Consider the following 19,473-nt stretch of genomic DNA (forward strand, 5'->3'; position numbering starts at 1 on the left):
TAAGTTATTAATGGCACACCACAAAATCTCTGCTGAGCAGGAAGAAGACTAGTGGTAAAATAAAAATAAAATATTAATAAAATTGACTTCACTGCAGTCAGTAATCAGTAATCAAAACCAACTTCATTGCAGTGAAGAAAGCCTATTTAATTTGGCAGTTTTTACTCACAGCACACATCAACAATCACCAGAGGCCACTTTCTGTTGCTCTACAGGACTGAGGTAACAAGGCAAACACATTACTTACAGGCTTTTTGCAGCCAGTGAAAAACTCAGGGTCAGAGATTGGGTCCATCAGGTATGATCGAATAATATTAGCCCGTAAACCTTTAGGTGCTTCATTAGTCATTTTCACTCCATTCTGAAGCACAGACACAGGGAAATTCGGAGAAGGGTAGCTTGTTAACCAAATTCGGAAATCGGGATGGGTTGTTTCTGGACTTAGGTCCTAGAAAACAGAAATCAGATAGAGAACAGATAGAGAACCTAAGGAAAATAAGAAACTTTCTACAACGTAAAGCTATTTCTGTTCTGTAAAAAAATGTCTTTTTTACAAATCACCCTTGAGGAATTCTTGCTAAAATAGTTTTGTGTCATAAGTAACTTAAAAAGTGTATGGTTTAATAGCTGTGTGACCTTGGGCAAGTCACTTAACCCCAACTGCCTTGCCTTCCCCTCTTCAAAAAAAAAAAAAAAAATGGAAAAAAGTGTATGGTTGCTAGAAATGACTTATTTTTAGAGAAATCTAAACCTGAATTACATGGATAGATTTTTGAAGGATCCATGACCTTGGAAGGGAAAGGTCACATCTTTATTTTCATTAACTTCTAAATGAAATTTCACTTTTATTTTCATTATGAATTAAAAAAAATTATTCTGCAAAAGAAGTCCATCTATTTGACCAGACTGTCAATGGGATTTATGATATGAAAAAAAAGTTAAGAACTGCTGCTTTAGAGACATCCTAAATTTAGATTTTAAATAACCTCTGACAAGCAACTATATATAACTGAAAATTTCCCCTTGATTTAAAAGAAACATTGAGGACTTTTTGACTTATTTTCCCTTTTGATGGGGTCCCATTGCTTTGGGTAAGCTCTATTTTCTGGAATACAAATGAGGAGAAGATACAAGTGAATTAGAGGAAACTGACATAGGTCCTTCAAGGTGAATAGGAAGCTAGGTGAATTAGAGCTGTCTCTTTAATTAACTATAATTGCTGTAAAAATAATCATAACAATGCCTAGCATCTATATAATGTCTACTATGTTCTAGGCACTGTCCTAAGCACTTTATAAATATTATCTCATTTTGTCTTTACAACACTAGGAGGTAGGTGCTATTATCACCTTCATTTTACAGTTGAGGAATCTGAGGCAAACTGAGGTTAAGTATCTTGCCCTGGATCATGCAGCAAATAAGCGTCTGGGGCCAGATTTGAACTCATCTTTTTAATTCTGACTTTATCCACTGAACTACTTGTCAGTCAGTCAGTAAACAGTTAATCAGCACCTTATGTGGTGGGCACCTACTGTGGATGCAAAAAGAGGCAAAGGACAATCTCTACCCTCTTAGGAGCTCACTAATCTATGTAGCTGCCTAAGCAGGAGGACATTTTGCCCATGGTTGAGATAGAAGAAAAGCCACAAGCCATGTGAAGATTTGGGACAAATTGTCAGAGGAGCTTTTGTCTCCACCACTTCACTAAAAGTGGTCTCTCTAAGGCCAGTGGTAATCTCTTAATTACCAAGTCCTACACCCTTTTACAGGCATTGGCCTTTATGTATTGTCTGACATCACTAACCACAGCTCCCTTCTTAATACTTCCCTCTCGCTTCGCTGACATTTATTTCTTCTGGTTCTCCTCCCATTTGCCTGACTATTCCTCAGTCACTGGTTCACCTTTTTTGTCAACTTAAGTGTCTTTTCCTCCCTTTGTAATCTTTTTCATTCCTATGGCTTTAAGAATCACCAATATAACAACTCCTTGCTCATTGTATAAACCTCTGAATTTTAGTCACATATCTTCCAATTGTTTGCTGGACCTCTTGAATGTTTTGTGGGTACCTCAAATTCAATATACCCCAAATGAAACTTATTCTGTCATCTTTCAAACATTCTACCTTGATGAATGCTCATCTCCCCTGGCCCCATTATACCGTACTCATTTTCTTCTTTGTTTCCCCAGAGCCTACCTAGTCCAGTGTTTTGCACATAGTTGGAGTTTAATAAATGCTTGTTGAATTACATGACTTCTGCAAGGACCCTCCTGGATGGCCAGAGTATGTCAGGGGTGACTATCAGATAATGAGTTAGGCTCCTTGGCTTACTGATGGTCTAGGATTATTATCTATGCAAACATATTTCCCTACATTCTGATATGTTTTCCCATGGACATTGAAAACTACACCAAAGTTTACTTATTTCTTTGTTTTCATTTCCCCATTAACAACTGTAACTATATATCCTTAAACTTCTTAAATAGTCCTAAGAATTAAATTCTAAAGTATGGAGAATTAGGAAAGTTATAAAAGGGGAGCTTCATCATGGTACTTTAAATACAACTAAATTTATACACTAATACATTGTCTTTGGGCCTTACAAAGAACCTTATGTGTATTTCTCTCATGTATTTATGTGGTAGATTCTGCTAAGTTGTAAACTCTAAAGAAGCAGAGAGTTTTATTTCTATACCTCCCTCAAAATGGGTACTCTAAACACGTATTGCATTTAATAAGTACTTGCTGAGTAGAATCGAAAAATAACACTGAATAAAAGATCATACATTGCATATGTATGTCATTGCACTTGTTTTCGTTTTCTTTCCAAGCTTCTCTAAGACCTTTTGACCTTGAAAAGAAGGATTAGTGAGGTGTTAAGAGAGAAAATTTTATTGATCTGGCAATGGAACCATTTGTCTATCTAAGATATCGTCTGACAAAGCAGAAACGAGGCTTACAAGCACAGTGCAAGTCACGTTCGCTAAATCTGATGTACATTCATCCGTGGATGGCTTAGTAAATATGTTAAGCCATTTTTACATATGTATATTGTACATTCTCATTTGGAATGAGGGTAGCATGATGCTTATAGAACAAGAGATACTCAACAAATGTTGCTGACTGACAAATTCATCATCTCTATCTTATGCTTTGTTAAAAATCAGTGGGGTCATATGTAAACTATTTCCCCATATTTGTTATCATCATTTTTAATGATATCATTTCTAGAAAACAATGAGCATTTTTACCTCACAAACTTTCTCCAGTGTTGACATCCAAGATGTTGCAAGATGGCAGTTCTGAAGAACAACCCAGGTTCCTTCCTTGATTGCTTTCTCTATCATTTTCATAGCAATGGGCCCTTGGCCTTGACCAAGAGATAAGGAGCTAAGTTTGGATCCCCCATATCCCTGCATATAATACATATTACAAAAGTTACTAAAATTGGAATATACACTTCTACTCAAAGTATATATTTTATCAATCATAAAAGAATATTAATCAGATTGAATCTGATTTCCAAGGACTGGGGAATAGTGCATAATCTTTTGAAAACTTCTTGTCTCATAGTGATCAGTATTTGATTTAAGGACTCTAAGTACTAGATGAAGTCAATCAATTCATGGAAGAACTACTTCATACAGTAATCTTGAATATAAAGGGATATTTCTTGGTAAGTGAGAGAGTATAGTGAATGTAGACTTGAAGTGAGGAAGACTTGAGTTCAAATCCTGCCTGAGACATTAACTCTGTAACCCTCGGCCAAGTCACTGAACCTTTCTTAGCTTCATTTCCCTATGCTGTGAAATGGGAAGTAACAAAAGTACTTACTTGATAGAGTTGTTATATGAGGATGACAGGAGAGAATATATGTAAAGCAAATGGGATTTATTATTATTATTGCATATAGCTTTTGATGCCTAAAAGTAGTGATGTTGTTGTTTGTCCTTCATTCTCAAAGAGGACCATGACATCAGGGAGGTGATGCCATGACATGTGAGTGAATTGGATTTAAGTGAGGGAGAGTTGTGTAAAGTCACCAGCCTCACTTTGTCCTCTAGAGCCATCTGGGTCCAGTGATGAGATATAGATCAGGACAACTGGAGATGGCCCAGATTTCTGTACATTTTAATTTGAGTGTAACACATTAGTCGCCTCAGTGCAAGTGCTCCCTTCATTAATATAGATCAGAAGCCCTCTGTGAATTGGTAGAAAGTCTCTGAGAATTCTTATGGCTGGAAAATTCATCACCTTGAGACCAATGTGGTGATGAATCTTCCTAAACTTAATTAGGTAGACCATTAGACAACATACTAATACATACTTTAGGCAGGTCTTTTCAACTTAGTGAGACTATCCAGAATTTGCATTCCATTGACATAGTTTTCAAGAAACAAGGGTGACTTCCACATCACAAAGAGCAGAACTTCAGTGGAAGTTGTTAATTTACCAATTCAACAAATGAAATATTTCGTTATACAAATTTATGTCTAACAGGTAACAGCCATAATGTATTACTATGATGGATATTTAATATTACCACCATTTTTTGGTTTTTATTCTGATTCTTTCTTGAACAAATTCCTGACTCCAAATACAATGGTCTTTCTACTATAACACACTCTGTGTTCTAGAATGTAAGAATTCTATGCTATGTTAATACGTTTTAAAAACTACAAATTTTGTTGCATATTATAGCTTCTTTAATTTTAAAAATTCATAATGGCTACAAAATAAGGAGAAATTTAAATTCTTCCCAAAAGTAGAATAAGGAAGATTAAATCCAACTATTGCTTAGCTCATCTTTCCATTCAGGTGTGCCTGATAAGAAATTATACAGCATGTTCCTTATGATTTTAAAGAAATATAACTTTTACTGCTTGGCCTTCCCCTAAATTAGCCAATCCCCTGATTATGTTTAATTTGTTGCTGATGTGGTAAGAAAAAAAAAAAGGGTAGACCTTGACCTTCATTGGTAGAAAGAATTTCCTTACCTGGGAGTTACCAATGAAATCACAGGCCCTGTCCATATCCTTACTTTTTCCTACACAAAAAGAAAATAGAAAAAAAGGGGTGGGTCCCATCCTTTGCATTCTCCACTAAGCCAAGGGCAAGAAGAATGAGAAAGAAAAGTGCTAAGTTTCCAGAGAGAATTGTATCCTCCACCACAGGTCATGCAGTAGTGCATAGAGTGCCACAGACATGTGGAAGCTATGAAACTCACTTCCAGATTAGGGGCTAGCCATAACCCTCATAATCTGAAATTACATTAGATGATCCGGGGTCCATTAGCCCTAGATCTCTAACCCTTTTAGGGGCTCTGTTTGAGCCATACGTACAAGACTAAGATTTAGATTTCAAACAAACTTTTTTCTTAATTAGGAAAAACATCTAACATAATTCATATTTATTTTAAAATTACCTGATCATCAGCAAATTTGAGAAGGGCTGCCATTGGATCAGAACCAGGGGAGAGCACAAAAATTAGTGGCGCACAGCAGTTACTATCTCCAAATGCCTTGGATAAATCAAATGGTGGTGGTTCAATAAATGGACGACCCAAGTGGTTAGTTATAAATTCTTGTACCATTGGAATAATCTTTAAAAAAAGCAAAGAATAGGCCTTAAAAATTTAATTTGTTGTTAAGATAAGTACTCAAGAGAACGGGGATGCTAAAACCAAAAATCTATTTTAGAATAACAGAGAACTCTTGTCATCTTATTCCTTATTCATTGTTATCAGAGTAATTTTTCACAATATTCTTATTTTTATAATTACATTTTATATACTGTGTATGGATAAAGAGTATATTTAAGGTAGTTGATTACCAAAAAATTTGCTTCCAGCCAGTCACCTGACAGTTCACTTTGCTGGCTGCCCTGTTTTTGCTCACCCAAACCCTTCAGAATTCATTAGACCTTCAGAATCCAAACCCTAAGCTCTGGGGCAGTTAATTTGCTCAGCTGTAGGATTCCCAACTTCTGGCTGAGCTGTCTTGATTAGCAAGAGAATGAGTAAAGACTTACCAAGTCTCCTATATCTACAGCTGGTCTCCAAATCAAGTTTCACTTCCCATCCATCTAACTGTCTCCTTGGGGTCATCTTGCTATCTGCTCTGCTTCTAACTGCTTAACCTATCCCCTACTTTTTACCTTCTCTCTCTCTCAAAGCACAGTAAGCAAATGAATAGTACCACTCCTGGAAAGAGAGCCATAAATTCACCACTCTATGCATCAACCTACTAATCCTAAGATTCCTCCAACCCAAACACCCCCATGGCCACCATTCCCTTTTATGTATTATCTCTACCATTTGCAAGGAAGCTCTTTGAAACAAGGACTACCCCAGCTTTTTATACTTATACTTCTAGGCTTAGCACAGTGCGTGGAATATAATAAGCACTTAACACATTTAGCCAAGATTACTATGGTATGAAACTTTTAATATTTTATCTGCTGAATAATAATGGACATATTAATATAGAAGAGAAATCTTTATCCAAGGATTTAAAATCTATATTATATTGTTCATAAAAAACTTGATAATTGTCTTCTGAGAATTAAAATAAATGTTTATAAAAGTACGTTACACTGCAATATATAAATGTATACTTTTAAAATGTTTTCATTAGACATTCAACCCACATACAAGAGATTGGGCTACTATAATTATAGACAATAATTCTCCATGGATTACAGAGGAGTAGGGGAATTAGGCTTCTTCCCTGATTCACAATTCACACATGGTGGGAAAATTGGTTTCTACTCTCATAGAATCTCATTGTTTTAAGGTCACCGACAGGTCATTTAGTTCAGTGGCGTCAAACACAAAAAGAAACAGGGGCCACTGCACTGGCTGGCCCTATATTGACTTAGAAAACCACATATTAACATTATCTGTGGTCTATTGCATTTTATCTATTTTGTTAAATATTTCCCAAATATACTTTAATCTGGTTTGGGCAGCACACAGGAGTGTTGAACCTGGTATTTGATACTTCAGATTTAGTTCATCCTGTACCTGAACAAGAATATCTTCTACAAAATCTTGGCAGTTTGTTACCCATCCCTTGAAGATTTCTAGGGACAAGAACTTACTACTTTCTAAGATAGCCCATTCCAATTCTAGATGTCTCCCTGCCCATTTACAGATGATCAGATAGAAGGTTTTTGCTTTGTTTTGTTTTTTTGCCTTTGTGGCTTCAGATGGTACTTTCTTGAACTACTTGGAAAGGGAATGGGTAACTATCCATTAATTAAGGTTCCAAAATAAATTGGTATAAAATTGCCTAGATTAAAAAAAAAAACTGTTATAATTCAGAGCAAAGGAGTAACATTCAAATGGTATAGAATGAGATGAGAAGACAAATTAAAAACACAATGAAAAAAGCGTATTAAAGAACAAAGAACAAGAAAACATTTTGTTATTTTTAGTTTATAAGGCACGACAGGGCACTGAATGATGAGTGTCTCAGGGCTTGAAAAAGTGAATACTAAGGATCCAGCTTTTCTGGTCTTGAAATTTCTTCAGCATGGGGAGCTACTGTAGAGGTAAAAAAACGCCTTTTACCAATACAGATTGGCCTCCAATTTAGGAATCATGGCTTAACTGTTAAGATTCTGGTTATGCTAGTGTTTTACCACACTATATTAGACAAAACAGTTTCTCACTCCTTCCAATTCTTCTGTGACTCACAACTTGAATAAAGTCAAGATTCCTATTTAAAACTGTTAGACAAAATAAAAATATACTGCCTACCACACAAGATATCAATGATGGGCCCACGATACGTGATTTGCTCTCCCATCTCATCATCTCTGCTCATGACTTAGAACGATGAAACTAGTAACTGTCCTTGATGGACTTCATGCCCTAGGTGAGCCAATATCACAGAAGACTACATAAACAGAGTCCCTTCACGTATTGTACAAGAGCTTTACTTTAGATGCTAAGATGTAACTTAACATATTATCCAGTATTTACTAAATACTCTCTGTGTGACAATGTGCTCTGTAAATACTAAGTTAACTTCTCCTTACAGAAATGTACATTTCTTTTCACTTATGGACAGTTTTCAAAGTTTCCTTCAGGAACATTTATGCCAACTACTGTAGTTATACACACTGTGGAAAACCTCTTACTTAGTGATTGCCACCTCATTCAATTAAACATTTACTGAGCACCTGTTGTGCACTAGAAGCTCTGTTGGTGGTAAGAAATGGGAATGGAAGGATACAGGGAAGATTTATTCTCTAGCTTCAAATAGCTTACACCAATGCAGATTTACTAATGTGAAAGTTTATATTTTCACCAGCTTTCCATGGAAAAACAAACAAATAAATTTGAGTGTAGATAAGTCAATTTATCCTCTTATCTATCCTATCTTATACTATCTTAGTTAGTATTTTATCCTATATACTATCCTAGTTAGTATTTTAAGAATAAAGATTACAGTTTACTGGTAGAAAGTACTTCTTGTCATGGATTTTCTCAGAGGAAGACAATAAAGGCTTTTTTCCTATCATAGGTATCAATCTACTTACTCTAATTTCCCATAGAATTTAAATAGAGGACAGAAAAGCTAGTTAAGGCTTCTATCTATGTTGCTCCTATCCTCACCTGTGTTATATGGCTAATTAAAAGCAATAAAATTATTCTAGGTGAGAGCATAAACATTGTTTAATCCCTACTTTAGAAAAAGGATAGAGAATTACAATCTACTACCAATGAGGGTTTTTTCTTTGCTTGTTTTTGTCAATGGCTAAGTTTCTGGCAGGGCCGAATATGGCAGCCAAGAATATGACTGAATTTAAGGAGATGTATGAATGTGAAAAACTGCAAATATATTCCTGAAAATAAAAGTGCGAGAAGATAATCTTTGCTTTGTTTCTGAGTTATGCAACATTTTAGTTGTGTTCTTTTGGTCACTGACACCAGTTGGGGTAACAAGAATACAAGTAATATTTTTCAAGTACCCAGAATGGATGGCTACTTCCATTTACATAGGGAACTGCATACAGCAAAGTCTCCAAAAGTAGGGATTTTGTATGTATCAAGTGATATTATTCTTCTACCATATTGGGGCAAATTGCTGCTATCTATGACCTGAAAATGTAATCACCTTTCGGTTCAGAGGGAAAAGGAATACTTTCCAATTTTAAAGGTAATCTTTAGGGTTAAATAAGGTTGCTTGAAGAAAAGCCATTTACCTAAGAGAGCTAGGCTATCTGGTAAAGAAACTAGACCTAAAGTTTATTCTGATTCCACACATTTACTAGTTGTGTGACCCTGGGCAAATAACAACCTGTATTTGCCTCAGTTTCCTCATTTGTAAAATAGAGATAACAATAGTACCTACTTCCCAGATATGGAAGGATCAAATTGATCCTTGTTATGAGGATCAAATGAGATAATGATGTAAAGTGATTAGCACAGCGCCTGGCACATAATTAGCACTTATCATTAGCTCTTATTACTGTTGTCGTTAGGAAGTTCTGAGTTTAAAACTTGACCCTTACTAGCTCTGTGACCTCAGACAAGTCACTGTTTATCTCATTTACCTCAGCTGTAAAATGGGAATAATAACAGCAGGTACTTCCTAGGGTTGTTGTAAGAATCAAGCGTGCTGTCATGTGCAAAGTGTAATACTTATACTGTAATACAAAGGGATAAAGATGGAAATAGATAGAGATCTGACATCAAATAAGATATGTATAAAGCACAATAATATGCCTGGCACATAACAGGTACTTAATAAATAGATGTTTCCTTTCTTTCTAAGGATTATAGGCTTAATAACAATGTCTAGATCAATCCTAATGACCACAACAACTACTAACATTTATTTAAGGCTTACTATATGCATGAGTTCTTGTTGAGGCAGGAAGAGGGGAGGCATTTATGTGGGAAGAGATGATCTCATGGGGAATAATTGGTTTTGCAGAATAAATGTGCTCACTGCTCTCTTTCCCCATTTTTTTCAAGGATCACAAGTATATTAAATAAATGACAGCCTTAGAAAGCTGTTCAGATACAAGCAGGAACTTCTAAATAATATGTACTAAATGAAAATGGAGTGATGGACCTGGAAGTGTTTAGTGTAGAGAAGACTTAGAGGGGATATAATGGCTATCTTCAAATATTGGAAAGGCTTTCACATGGAAAAGCACTAGACTTGTTCTGTCTTGTCTCATAGAGTAAAATTAGGGAAAATGGGTGGAAGTTGTAAGAAAGGATAATGTTTAGAATCAAAAGTGAAATGGCTGTCTTGAGAAGTAGAAGGTTCACCCTCATTGAAAGCCTTCAAGAAGAGGCTGGATGACCTTTATCAAGTGTGTCATAGAGGGGATTTTTTTTCAAGTAAGGGTTAGATCAGATGATGTTTTAGGTCTCTTCTCACTCCGTGCATCGGTGATTGACCTCTTTGAGGAAAATGTTATAAGTAATATATAATTTGTAGCCCTATTTCTGCTTCTGAGTGAAAAGACAGAATATCATCATTCACCTTTAAAATCACTCCCAATTTCAAGATGAGGTCTTTAAAGTTTAAGTGTCCTTGTGTGTGAACTTCACAAAGAACAAAGTTTTCTTCATTGTCTTTAAAGTGATGGTCGTTGCAAAAGCATATAGATTGTTAGTTTGTAGGGGGCTGTCTGGTATTTTAGTCATAAATAGCATCTCATAAATAATATCTGAAGGCTGGCTTCATTCACTATCCAAGTGAAAACTTACCAGATGTGGCCAAGTGTTTCTTATGCTTGGTAGAGTAGAAGACCAACATCTGGATCATTTAAATGATGCTCTCTGGTAAGCATGGAATATTGAAGTCTTAAAGAGTAATCATAGAACAGTTTGTCACACGATTCATGTCAAAATATAGCACAAACCTGGCTATATAATGTGTAAATATTTCTAGCTGAATTGTGAATGACACACTCCCCAATGACTGCTGGTGGGGTATGTCACATTTTGAATGTAATAAAACCTATACTGTGATTCATGCTGGCATCGTTGACATTAATTAATGAACTGATATGAAGATTCATGCAATATTGTGGAATTTTGAAGGATAGTTTTTAGAAAATTCTTATTTTTCTTACTGAGGAAATGGTGAACTTAAAGGGCACTTTCTATTTACTGCATATTGAAGACTAGAACATTCCAGAAGCCCTGGCACTTGGAAATTTTTTTTTGTGATCTGATAATGAAAGAATATCATAACCTGGAAATGGATCAATTGATGGTTTTCTTGGCATGGATTAGTATAACCAGGATCTTTAGCATAGGGAAGACTTGGGGAAAATAAACAATTTCTGCAGGCAATAAAATTTTATAAATTTACTACTTAACAAGGGAGGAGCTACAAGTAAAAAACTTTCTCATTTTTGAGGGTAATTGACTTTCTTCATGTTAAACTTTTAGTCACAATGCAAGTACATGGCTTAAGAAAATGTAGCTTCCCAAAACCTTAATTTATCATTATAAACTGGAACCCCCAATAGAAGTAAAAGTAATCTTTTGGAAGATGATTCAGAGAAAGCATAATGCTTCCAGAGGTTTGGAAAAGAACTCTTGGATCTCCCTTCATACATTAAGGTTCTGTGATTATGGTGGCATAGGCAGACCTTTCATCCAGGCAGATCACCTTTCTGTGAGCTAGCATAAATATGACCCAGCAGCAAACCTGATGAAGTTATCTGGACTTAGCTAGGCTCTTCCTCTTACAAGAGCCCATCACCAGTTTTTAAATGTGTAGGTGATTAGCTGATACATTTCTTCACTGAGAACAGAAAAATCTCAATACAAATTATGTGGATAGATATGAGAAAAATGTCTGATAGGGTTTTTAAATGGCTGGGAGGCAAAAACTCTTTTCCTTGATAACTCATTTATTTGAGATGTTTTAGGTATGTCTTAAATTCAGTCTTCACTTTCTTTTGAAAAGTCTTGGTTTGTAGTGCTCTGAACACATTCTCCACCCAAATTTTTTTTAAAGCATGGTCATAAAAATCACTATTTTATTGTTATTCATTAATCATTTTATGAAGCACCTAATATAAGCAAAGCCTCATCTTTTATTTGAAATACAATGGGCTATATAGTTGTTTAAAGCTCTGAAAATGCTTAGCTAGTTTCTTCTTTTCAAAGAATTTAATTGGGCAAGAATCTAAAATACTTGGAAGGAGAAGGATCTGAAACAAGCTAACATCTTATTAAACATATTCTTGGTAAGAATTAGTTTATACCAGAATGAGGCGTGACTTTAACATTTTGTATTAGACATACATGTAGTCACCTTAGTACATAACAATTCTTGTCTAGTATATGAAATTGTGAAGATTAACACTTCTTTAAAAAACATGCGAGCTGAATCCTTGGGGTCCTGCTATCCTTGGGTGATATTTATTTTTAAAGTTAGCCCATCCCTTTGTAGTCAGGATAGCACTAAATAATAAATAAGAGACTGTGGAAGGTCAGCCCAAAATACAAGACCAGATATATGAACACTTAAATCAGATAACACAATAATTCACTAAGTGAGCCAGCATCACAACCACTGAGCAGAATCAGAGCAGTAACAAGGACTGAAATTAGATTGTAGAAATGTTGAGAAAAGACAGAATAAAAGCCAGGGAAGATAGTAGTTTGTAGTGTTACATTATGAAATAAAATTCCTACAAATTTCCTACAAATTCCTACAATTCCTACAAAATTCTGGCTAGTTTTGGGGCTAATATAACTTTAATGAACCATATTTTTTTTATATATAATCCATTTTTGTGGGTAAAAGACTTACTATTGGGACATGCCTTCAAAGCTCTGATTCATATTTACCTTGTCAGGTCTCAGACAGCGAATAATAAGCATCCTTTGAAAGTCATTTACTTTTTCTTCCCATGATGGAGGAAAGGTTTCATGGTGTGGCTCCTATAAAAAAGGATGAATCAAATTGATTTAAATCTAATTAAATAAACCTTTTGTACATACTAATAAAGGATCAAAGATTTGGAGGTGGAAGGGACCTTAGAGGTACAACCCCACATTTTACAAATGAAGAAATAAGGGCCAAAGGTGAAATAATTTGTCCAAGGATCACTAGTCACAGAGACAGAAATTGTGACTTTAAAGCCAATGTCCTTTTCACTATACCAAGCTAAGAGCATACCATATTAAGAGCACACTGAATTTCCTTTCCTATATTGGAAATTTGACATGAATAAACCCATAAGAATGTTTGTATAATAACTAGTTAAGAGTTTAGATGAAATTGTGAATCTAATTGTCAGAACGTATTAAATGATTCCTAATACAAGTCACTGTGTTAGGTATTATGGATATAAGGGGTGAAAAAAAAACAAACCTAAAATAACCAATCCTGATATCAAAAAGGAGGGATAAAACATGTTTTATCTTGTATGTATTATATATTATATAAGGAAGGACCACAGAGGAAGAAAGGTTAGCTTTGGAACTAAAAAGCTTGGGTTCAAATACTGTATCACTATATGACCCATTTAAGTCATGTTTCCTTATCTGTGAAAGGGATATGAAATTAATTATGCCATGCACTTCACAGGATTGTAGCAAGGAAAGTGCTTAGCAAAGCACAAGGAAGATCTCAGCACACACACCTCACATCCCCCTACACCCCCAGTAATGAAATTGGTCTCCCAGAGATTTCACCACTCTAGACAATGTGGTAAAATCTACTGCACAATTATCTAGGCTAACCTTCAGAAACCAGATTTATGGTCTCACTAGGACCTGACATAGCTTGTGCTCTACTAACACTGCAAGGTCCCCTCCATAGCCCAATGAGTCATCAGAGAGGTCCAGAAGTAGACAGTTTAAATGAATATATAGCAGATCTTGTGACCACACCACAGGCTAGTGGTGATAGGGATCAGAAAGCCACATAAAAAAAGGGAATGAGTGCAGTGACATGAATTTAAGAAGGGTAGGTTTTAGTATATGATATGACATAGGCTTATTAATTTCTAAGAGTATTTCCTTATTTCCCATACAAAATCAAATTTTCTATATTCTGAAAACATTGACTCAAAATTTTTGTCTAATTTTGTTACTTGCACACCTAAGATAGTGTCATGTGAAAATCATGCTGGAACTAATTTTCTTCCAAATTCTAGTATTTCAGGAAATTTATTGTCTTGTAAGCTGTATTTAAGAAGACATCTAATCATGTCATCACATCTTAATATAACAAATCTTTATGATATTCATTAATTGTCGTTCTTGATTGTCCTTCATGCTCAAAGAAGACCAAAAGAACATCACAATGTCAGGGTCAATATACAATGTGTCTAGGTGTGACTGATCATACCAATACAAGCTAGAAAGCTCTACCACTGGTTGAGTACCAGTGGTCCATGTGACCATTTGGAAAAGAGATGTCTCGAAATTTTCACAGCCCATGTTTTTTTGAACTATCACAATTCTGCTTTGTTTACAGAGCACAGTGGCTTCTTTGCAGCCATGATTCATGCCATGTTGGATGATCCTGTACCAGTGTCTCCCATGTTTCACAATCAATTCTAAAGTTCTTCAGAAAGACTTTGAGAGTATCTTTGTATCACTTCTTCTGATCATCATGTGAGTGCTTGCCTTGTGTAAGTTCTCCTTAAAAGAGTCTTTTAGGCAAACATACATTTGACATTTGAAAAATGTGGCCTGGCCATCTTGGAGTTGTACTCTCTGCACTAGAGTCTGAATACTTGGCAGTTCAGCTCAAAAATGGATCTCAGTGTCCAGTACCATCTTGTCAGGTAATCTTCAGAATTTTCTTAAACAATTCAAATGGAAGGAGTTTAATTTTTCTGGCATGGCACTAGTATGTTGTCATAGGTTTCACAGGCATACAACAACGAGGTCAGCACAGTGGCTCTGTAGATCTCCAGTTTGGTAGGCAGCCTAACACCTCTTTTCTCACACACAATCTTTTGGAGCCTCCCAGATGCTGAGATAGCTCTGGCAATGTGTGTGTCAACTTCATCACTTATGTGGACATATCTATAAAGTATATTGCCAAGGTTAAGTGAACTTATCCACAGTATTCCAAATTTCTCCACTTATTGTAACCAATGGTTCCACATGTGGATGGTGTAATGCTGGTTGGTGGAGAACCTCTGTTTTCTTGGTGTTAATTGTTAGCCAAAATTTGCACAGGCAACAGAGAAACTGAGCAACTGAATTGAAGAATACATTGCATCTCAGCCTTAGAGGCTGCACTGGGTGCCTAATCATCTGAGAATGAAAAGTCACATACCAACTCTACCTCCACTTTAGTCTTAGCTTATAGCCTTTTCAATAAAAATAATTTACTGTCAATTCAATAGCTGACCTGGATGTCATTTTAGTCCTCACTGAAGCGTCTGACATCACTGAAAACATCATACTACAACAAAAAGCATGGGAGTAAGGCATCAGGACTGCTTTGCTAGATTGGTGACTGGGAAAGCATCAGAACATCACCCGTTATCCAGAACCCATGCAAAAATACTATCATGAAACTGGTGTACAATACTGATGAACTTCTCCAGGCAACCAAATTTCACCATGACATTCCATAGACCCTTGCTACTAAGATATCAAAGATCAATGAACATCATTTATATACCTGTGTTCTGCTCCTGGCATTTCTTCTGGAGTTGTTGGGTAGCAAACACTATGGTGACTATTCCTTGGCTCTTTCTGAAGCCACACTAGCTCTTGAGTAGATGACTACCTTTCAGGTGAAGGATCAGCCTATTAAGGAGGATTCTGGCAAGAATCTTGCCAACAATGATTAAGAGAGAGGACCTCTTGTTCCCCCATGGTTGTCACAGGACAACCTATTTTCTTCTCCTTTGTATAGATGAACAACAGGTGTATCTTTAATCTCCTGAGTGAGAGCCTCCTCTTGACATATAATATAGAAGATTTTCATCAGCTTTTGTATGTGCAGTGGACCCCCTTTCTTGTAAATCTCTGCTAGAATGGAATTAACACCAGGCACTTTGCCACACAAGAGGCAAAACCTCTTCTTTGGGTGGAAGTTCAGCAAGAGAAGGATTAATTTCAAATCGAGGTCAACAGTCAAAGGCTTCAGCATTGATTGATGACAGTCTGTTGAGAACTCTGTGGAAGTGTTCAGTTCATCTCTTTAGGATCATGTCCCTATCAAAAACCAATGTGGCTCCATCAGCACTGAGTAATTCAGATACACCATAGGTCTTTGGCCCATAAATAGTCTTCAGGGCATCATAAAAGTGCTTTGGGTTGTTACTATCAGCATGAAACTGAATTTCATCTGCCTTCTTACTGAGCCAGGAATCCTGCATCTCTCTAAGCTTTGCTTGTACTTTACTTTTGAAGGAGTTAAATGCTCCCTTAGAGATGGACGAACTATTCTGCTGCTATAACCTACAGAGTTCTCATTTTTCATTTAGTAGCTTCTGAATTTCCTCATCATTTTCATCAAATCAATCCTGATGTTTGTAACTATTCTGACTCAAATGAGTAAATTCTGACTCAAATAAGTGCTGTATACAAAATCTTTGAAAACTGCCCACTCCTTTTCTGCTCCACTGTTACTAATAGTGAATAGGGAGTAGGCTCAGCTTTCCCTCCAAGTCAATCACTACTCATTAGTCACTTGCTAGTGAAAAGGTTTTCAAACCTCTATATTATATGTATGTGCATATATATGTATGTGTATGTGAATGTATACATATATACATAGCTTTGTATGTGAATGTATGTTTATATATATACATACATATATACGAATCAGAAAGTTTAAAGTTTTCATAGTTTTTGTCAATTCAACAACAGTGTTTCCACAGATTATTCAACATAGGAAAATATCTTTGCCTTTATATTTCAAAACTAATGGTAAAAATTCCAAATTTAGTGACAATTTGAAGGCAGTACATAGTCAAACAATGATAGAAAAAAACTAAAGTTTTATTTTAATGCCTACCTAGATTCTTTATTTGTTTTATTTGTGAAGACTAGAAGATAAGCGTTTTCTTTTTTCCATATTAAAACCATACACTAAGCAAAAGTTCCATGAAACAATTTTTCATACATACCAAACTATCATATACTTTTTTCCATCCATTTTTCAGTGCTACAAACTCCTTACGAATGTTTTTGAAATCTGGTAATTCGTCTAATCGACATATTTCATCCCAAGATTTCTGGGGAAGCCATATACAAGGATTGGAGAAAGGATTATCCAGACCAATGCCACCAGTTAACAGAAACCTCCAATCATCTTCATTAACCTTGAATGAAATTGCAGTGGGAAGAAGTAAAAAACTAGACAATTTGCTTGCACTTTAGTCAAGTTATGGAACATTTAGTTACTTTAAATTTTAAAGGGTAAACATTAAGACTTTCAGCTAATCAAGTTACAAGTGTTTATTAAATTCCTATAAGGTGCTAGGTGATGGGGTGGCAGTTACTTTTTCAGTTTAAAGACTTATAGAATCAGAATCTGAGCTAGTGCTCAGAGATCACTTAGTCCAACTTTTACTTGAACATTTGCTATTTGATTCTTACAGATTTCTCTACTATTTAAATGGAAGAGGGTCAAACCCTTCTTTTAATGTAAATCCTTGACATCAAGATCAGAATTCCTCTGCCATCACTGATGCCTGTAAGGGAACCTCCAAATTCAGCAGCAGAGTCTGATCATGTTGGAAGTGTTAAAATGAAATGAGTGTTCAAGTACTCATTAACAAGTTCCAACCTTCCTTAGCTAGTCATTTTAAATAGTCCTCAGAATTATCTTTTAGATATATGTTTTACAAACATACAAATGATGTATTCAATGATTAGGAGTGTCAGAATATTTAATTCATCCTCTGACCTGGAGAGACCCCTATGAGTTCTAGAATTTCTAGCAGAATTTTTAGCACTTCTCAACACCATTTGAAAAGATCTCTTGCTAATAGTATTTTCTTACAAGCCCTAACCTTTATTTATGGTTTTAAAATTACTCATTGCCCCTACTGAATTACTGTTAAGAAAAAGGATTGTAAAAGACATGAAAGTAATCAAGATCTTTCTAAATTACAAATTTATTCACCACACTGGCAAAAGTCATCATTGAGTTCTAGGACGATAAGATACAAAAATAAGCCATGTTTCCAAAGAGCCTGGTTGAGGAATGTGTACAAAAAGCTGTCTTTTAAAAATCACCTCAGACTTTAAATGAATACATTTAAATTGGTCAATTTTCCTTCTAATTATTAGAACCAATGAAGAGAGAACTCCATTTTCAAATGGTGCTAAGTAGTGCTAAAATTCCACTATATCAAACCCAAACTGTTTGATTTAGCTACTAAATTGCTTCAAATGTTTAAACATGCATTTAGTCTATTTGGTATAAACATATTGAGACAATATACTAAAATACGGAGTTGGTATATCTTTATAGGCTACTTTATCTAAATGTTAAGAAATATGTAGTTCTAACACTGTGCTCTGTCTATCGCATATTTTTCGCCTCTGTGGAATCAAATATCTTGTTATAATGAATTGCATTAAAAATACTCAGCATTATTTATGGGTGAAATGTTTCCTTTTTGTGGATGTCATTATGAACCAATAACTTAGTAACAATGTAATTTTTCATACATCAATGCCTTATGAAAATTTTCAAAAAGTACTGACCAAATTTTCATGTATCAGGAGATTCATATTTAGACAAAAGGAAAAGAGCAGCTTATCCTTTTCAAAGAGTGAACGACAGACATTAACATATAAAGAATAAGTAAAGTGATCCTGGAGAATTTGTAGCCTGTGAAGAAATAAAAAAATTAAAAATTAATATCACTTTAAAGCCCATGCATTTACGAAAACCTATTACAAACCTGTAAGACCTTCGTTGTTCTAATAAACTTTCTGGTCAATTACCCAAAAAACAATCAAGGATCCTCATTAGCCATGTGAACCAATTTGAGAGCAAAACAGCATAGAAACATTTCAGTGGAATTACATTTTACTGTTGACTGATTTTTTTTAAAGCTACCCATCTTCCTTTTGGGAAAAAAATCCTTGCACATGCTATACTAATGTATTGTTTGGAAAGCCTTATGGCCTAGCTCTATTTTTTGGAGATACATTTTGGAGATACATTTAGTTTTTCCATTAATTTCCCATAAGTTTATATTTTGGACGTAAAGGCATTTTTTTCTAGTTGTTTATGTCTAAAGATAAATTCAAAGCACTACTTCCTATTTAATAACATAAATAAGAGATTAGTGTCCTGCTTTGGATATGAAATTAGTAAAAGAAAGCTTGAAATCACAAAACAATGACGGACTGCATTAATAAAGACAATCTAAACAAAGAATTAGGACAACTGATAATCACAGTATGATCAACTACTTTTGGATAAAAGTCTGTCCTTGGAGTTAGGAAGGCCTGGGTTCAAGTTCTGTTTCTAATTTATCACAGTTTATG

General features: G+C 35.3%; 1 protein-coding gene and 1 long non-coding RNA gene across 4 annotated transcripts in view; one reads left to right on the top strand and one right to left on the bottom strand.

Annotated features, from left to right (window-relative positions):
* Positions 1-19,473, bottom strand: part of DNAH7 (dynein axonemal heavy chain 7) — a 282,757-nt gene that overhangs the window by 56,678 nt on the left and 206,606 nt on the right. For all 3 annotated transcript variants that reach the window (XR_011967739.1, XM_072612713.1, XM_072612714.1), the window contains 6 exons: positions 18,682-18,808; positions 17,094-17,288; positions 12,838-12,930; positions 5,425-5,601; positions 3,251-3,412; positions 248-448 (listed from right to left, as the gene is read on the bottom strand). Coding sequence is in view for 2 of the 3 variants with exons in the window: in XM_072612713.1 (XP_072468814.1) it covers positions 248-448; positions 3,251-3,412; positions 5,425-5,601; positions 12,838-12,930; positions 17,094-17,288; positions 18,682-18,808 (955 nt within the window). In the remaining variant the exon portion in view is untranslated. The remainder of the gene's footprint in view (positions 1-247; positions 449-3,250; positions 3,413-5,424; positions 5,602-12,837; positions 12,931-17,093; positions 17,289-18,681; positions 18,809-19,473) is intronic.
* Positions 1-19,473, top strand: part of LOC140506029 (uncharacterized) — a 121,934-nt gene that overhangs the window by 4,571 nt on the left and 97,890 nt on the right. The gene's annotated exons all lie outside the window — the stretch shown is intronic.

Source organism: Notamacropus eugenii, chromosome 5 (genome assembly GCF_028372415.1).
Source record: "Notamacropus eugenii isolate mMacEug1 chromosome 5, mMacEug1.pri_v2, whole genome shotgun sequence".
Taxonomy (NCBI): Eukaryota; Metazoa; Chordata; class Mammalia; order Diprotodontia; family Macropodidae; genus Notamacropus; species Notamacropus eugenii.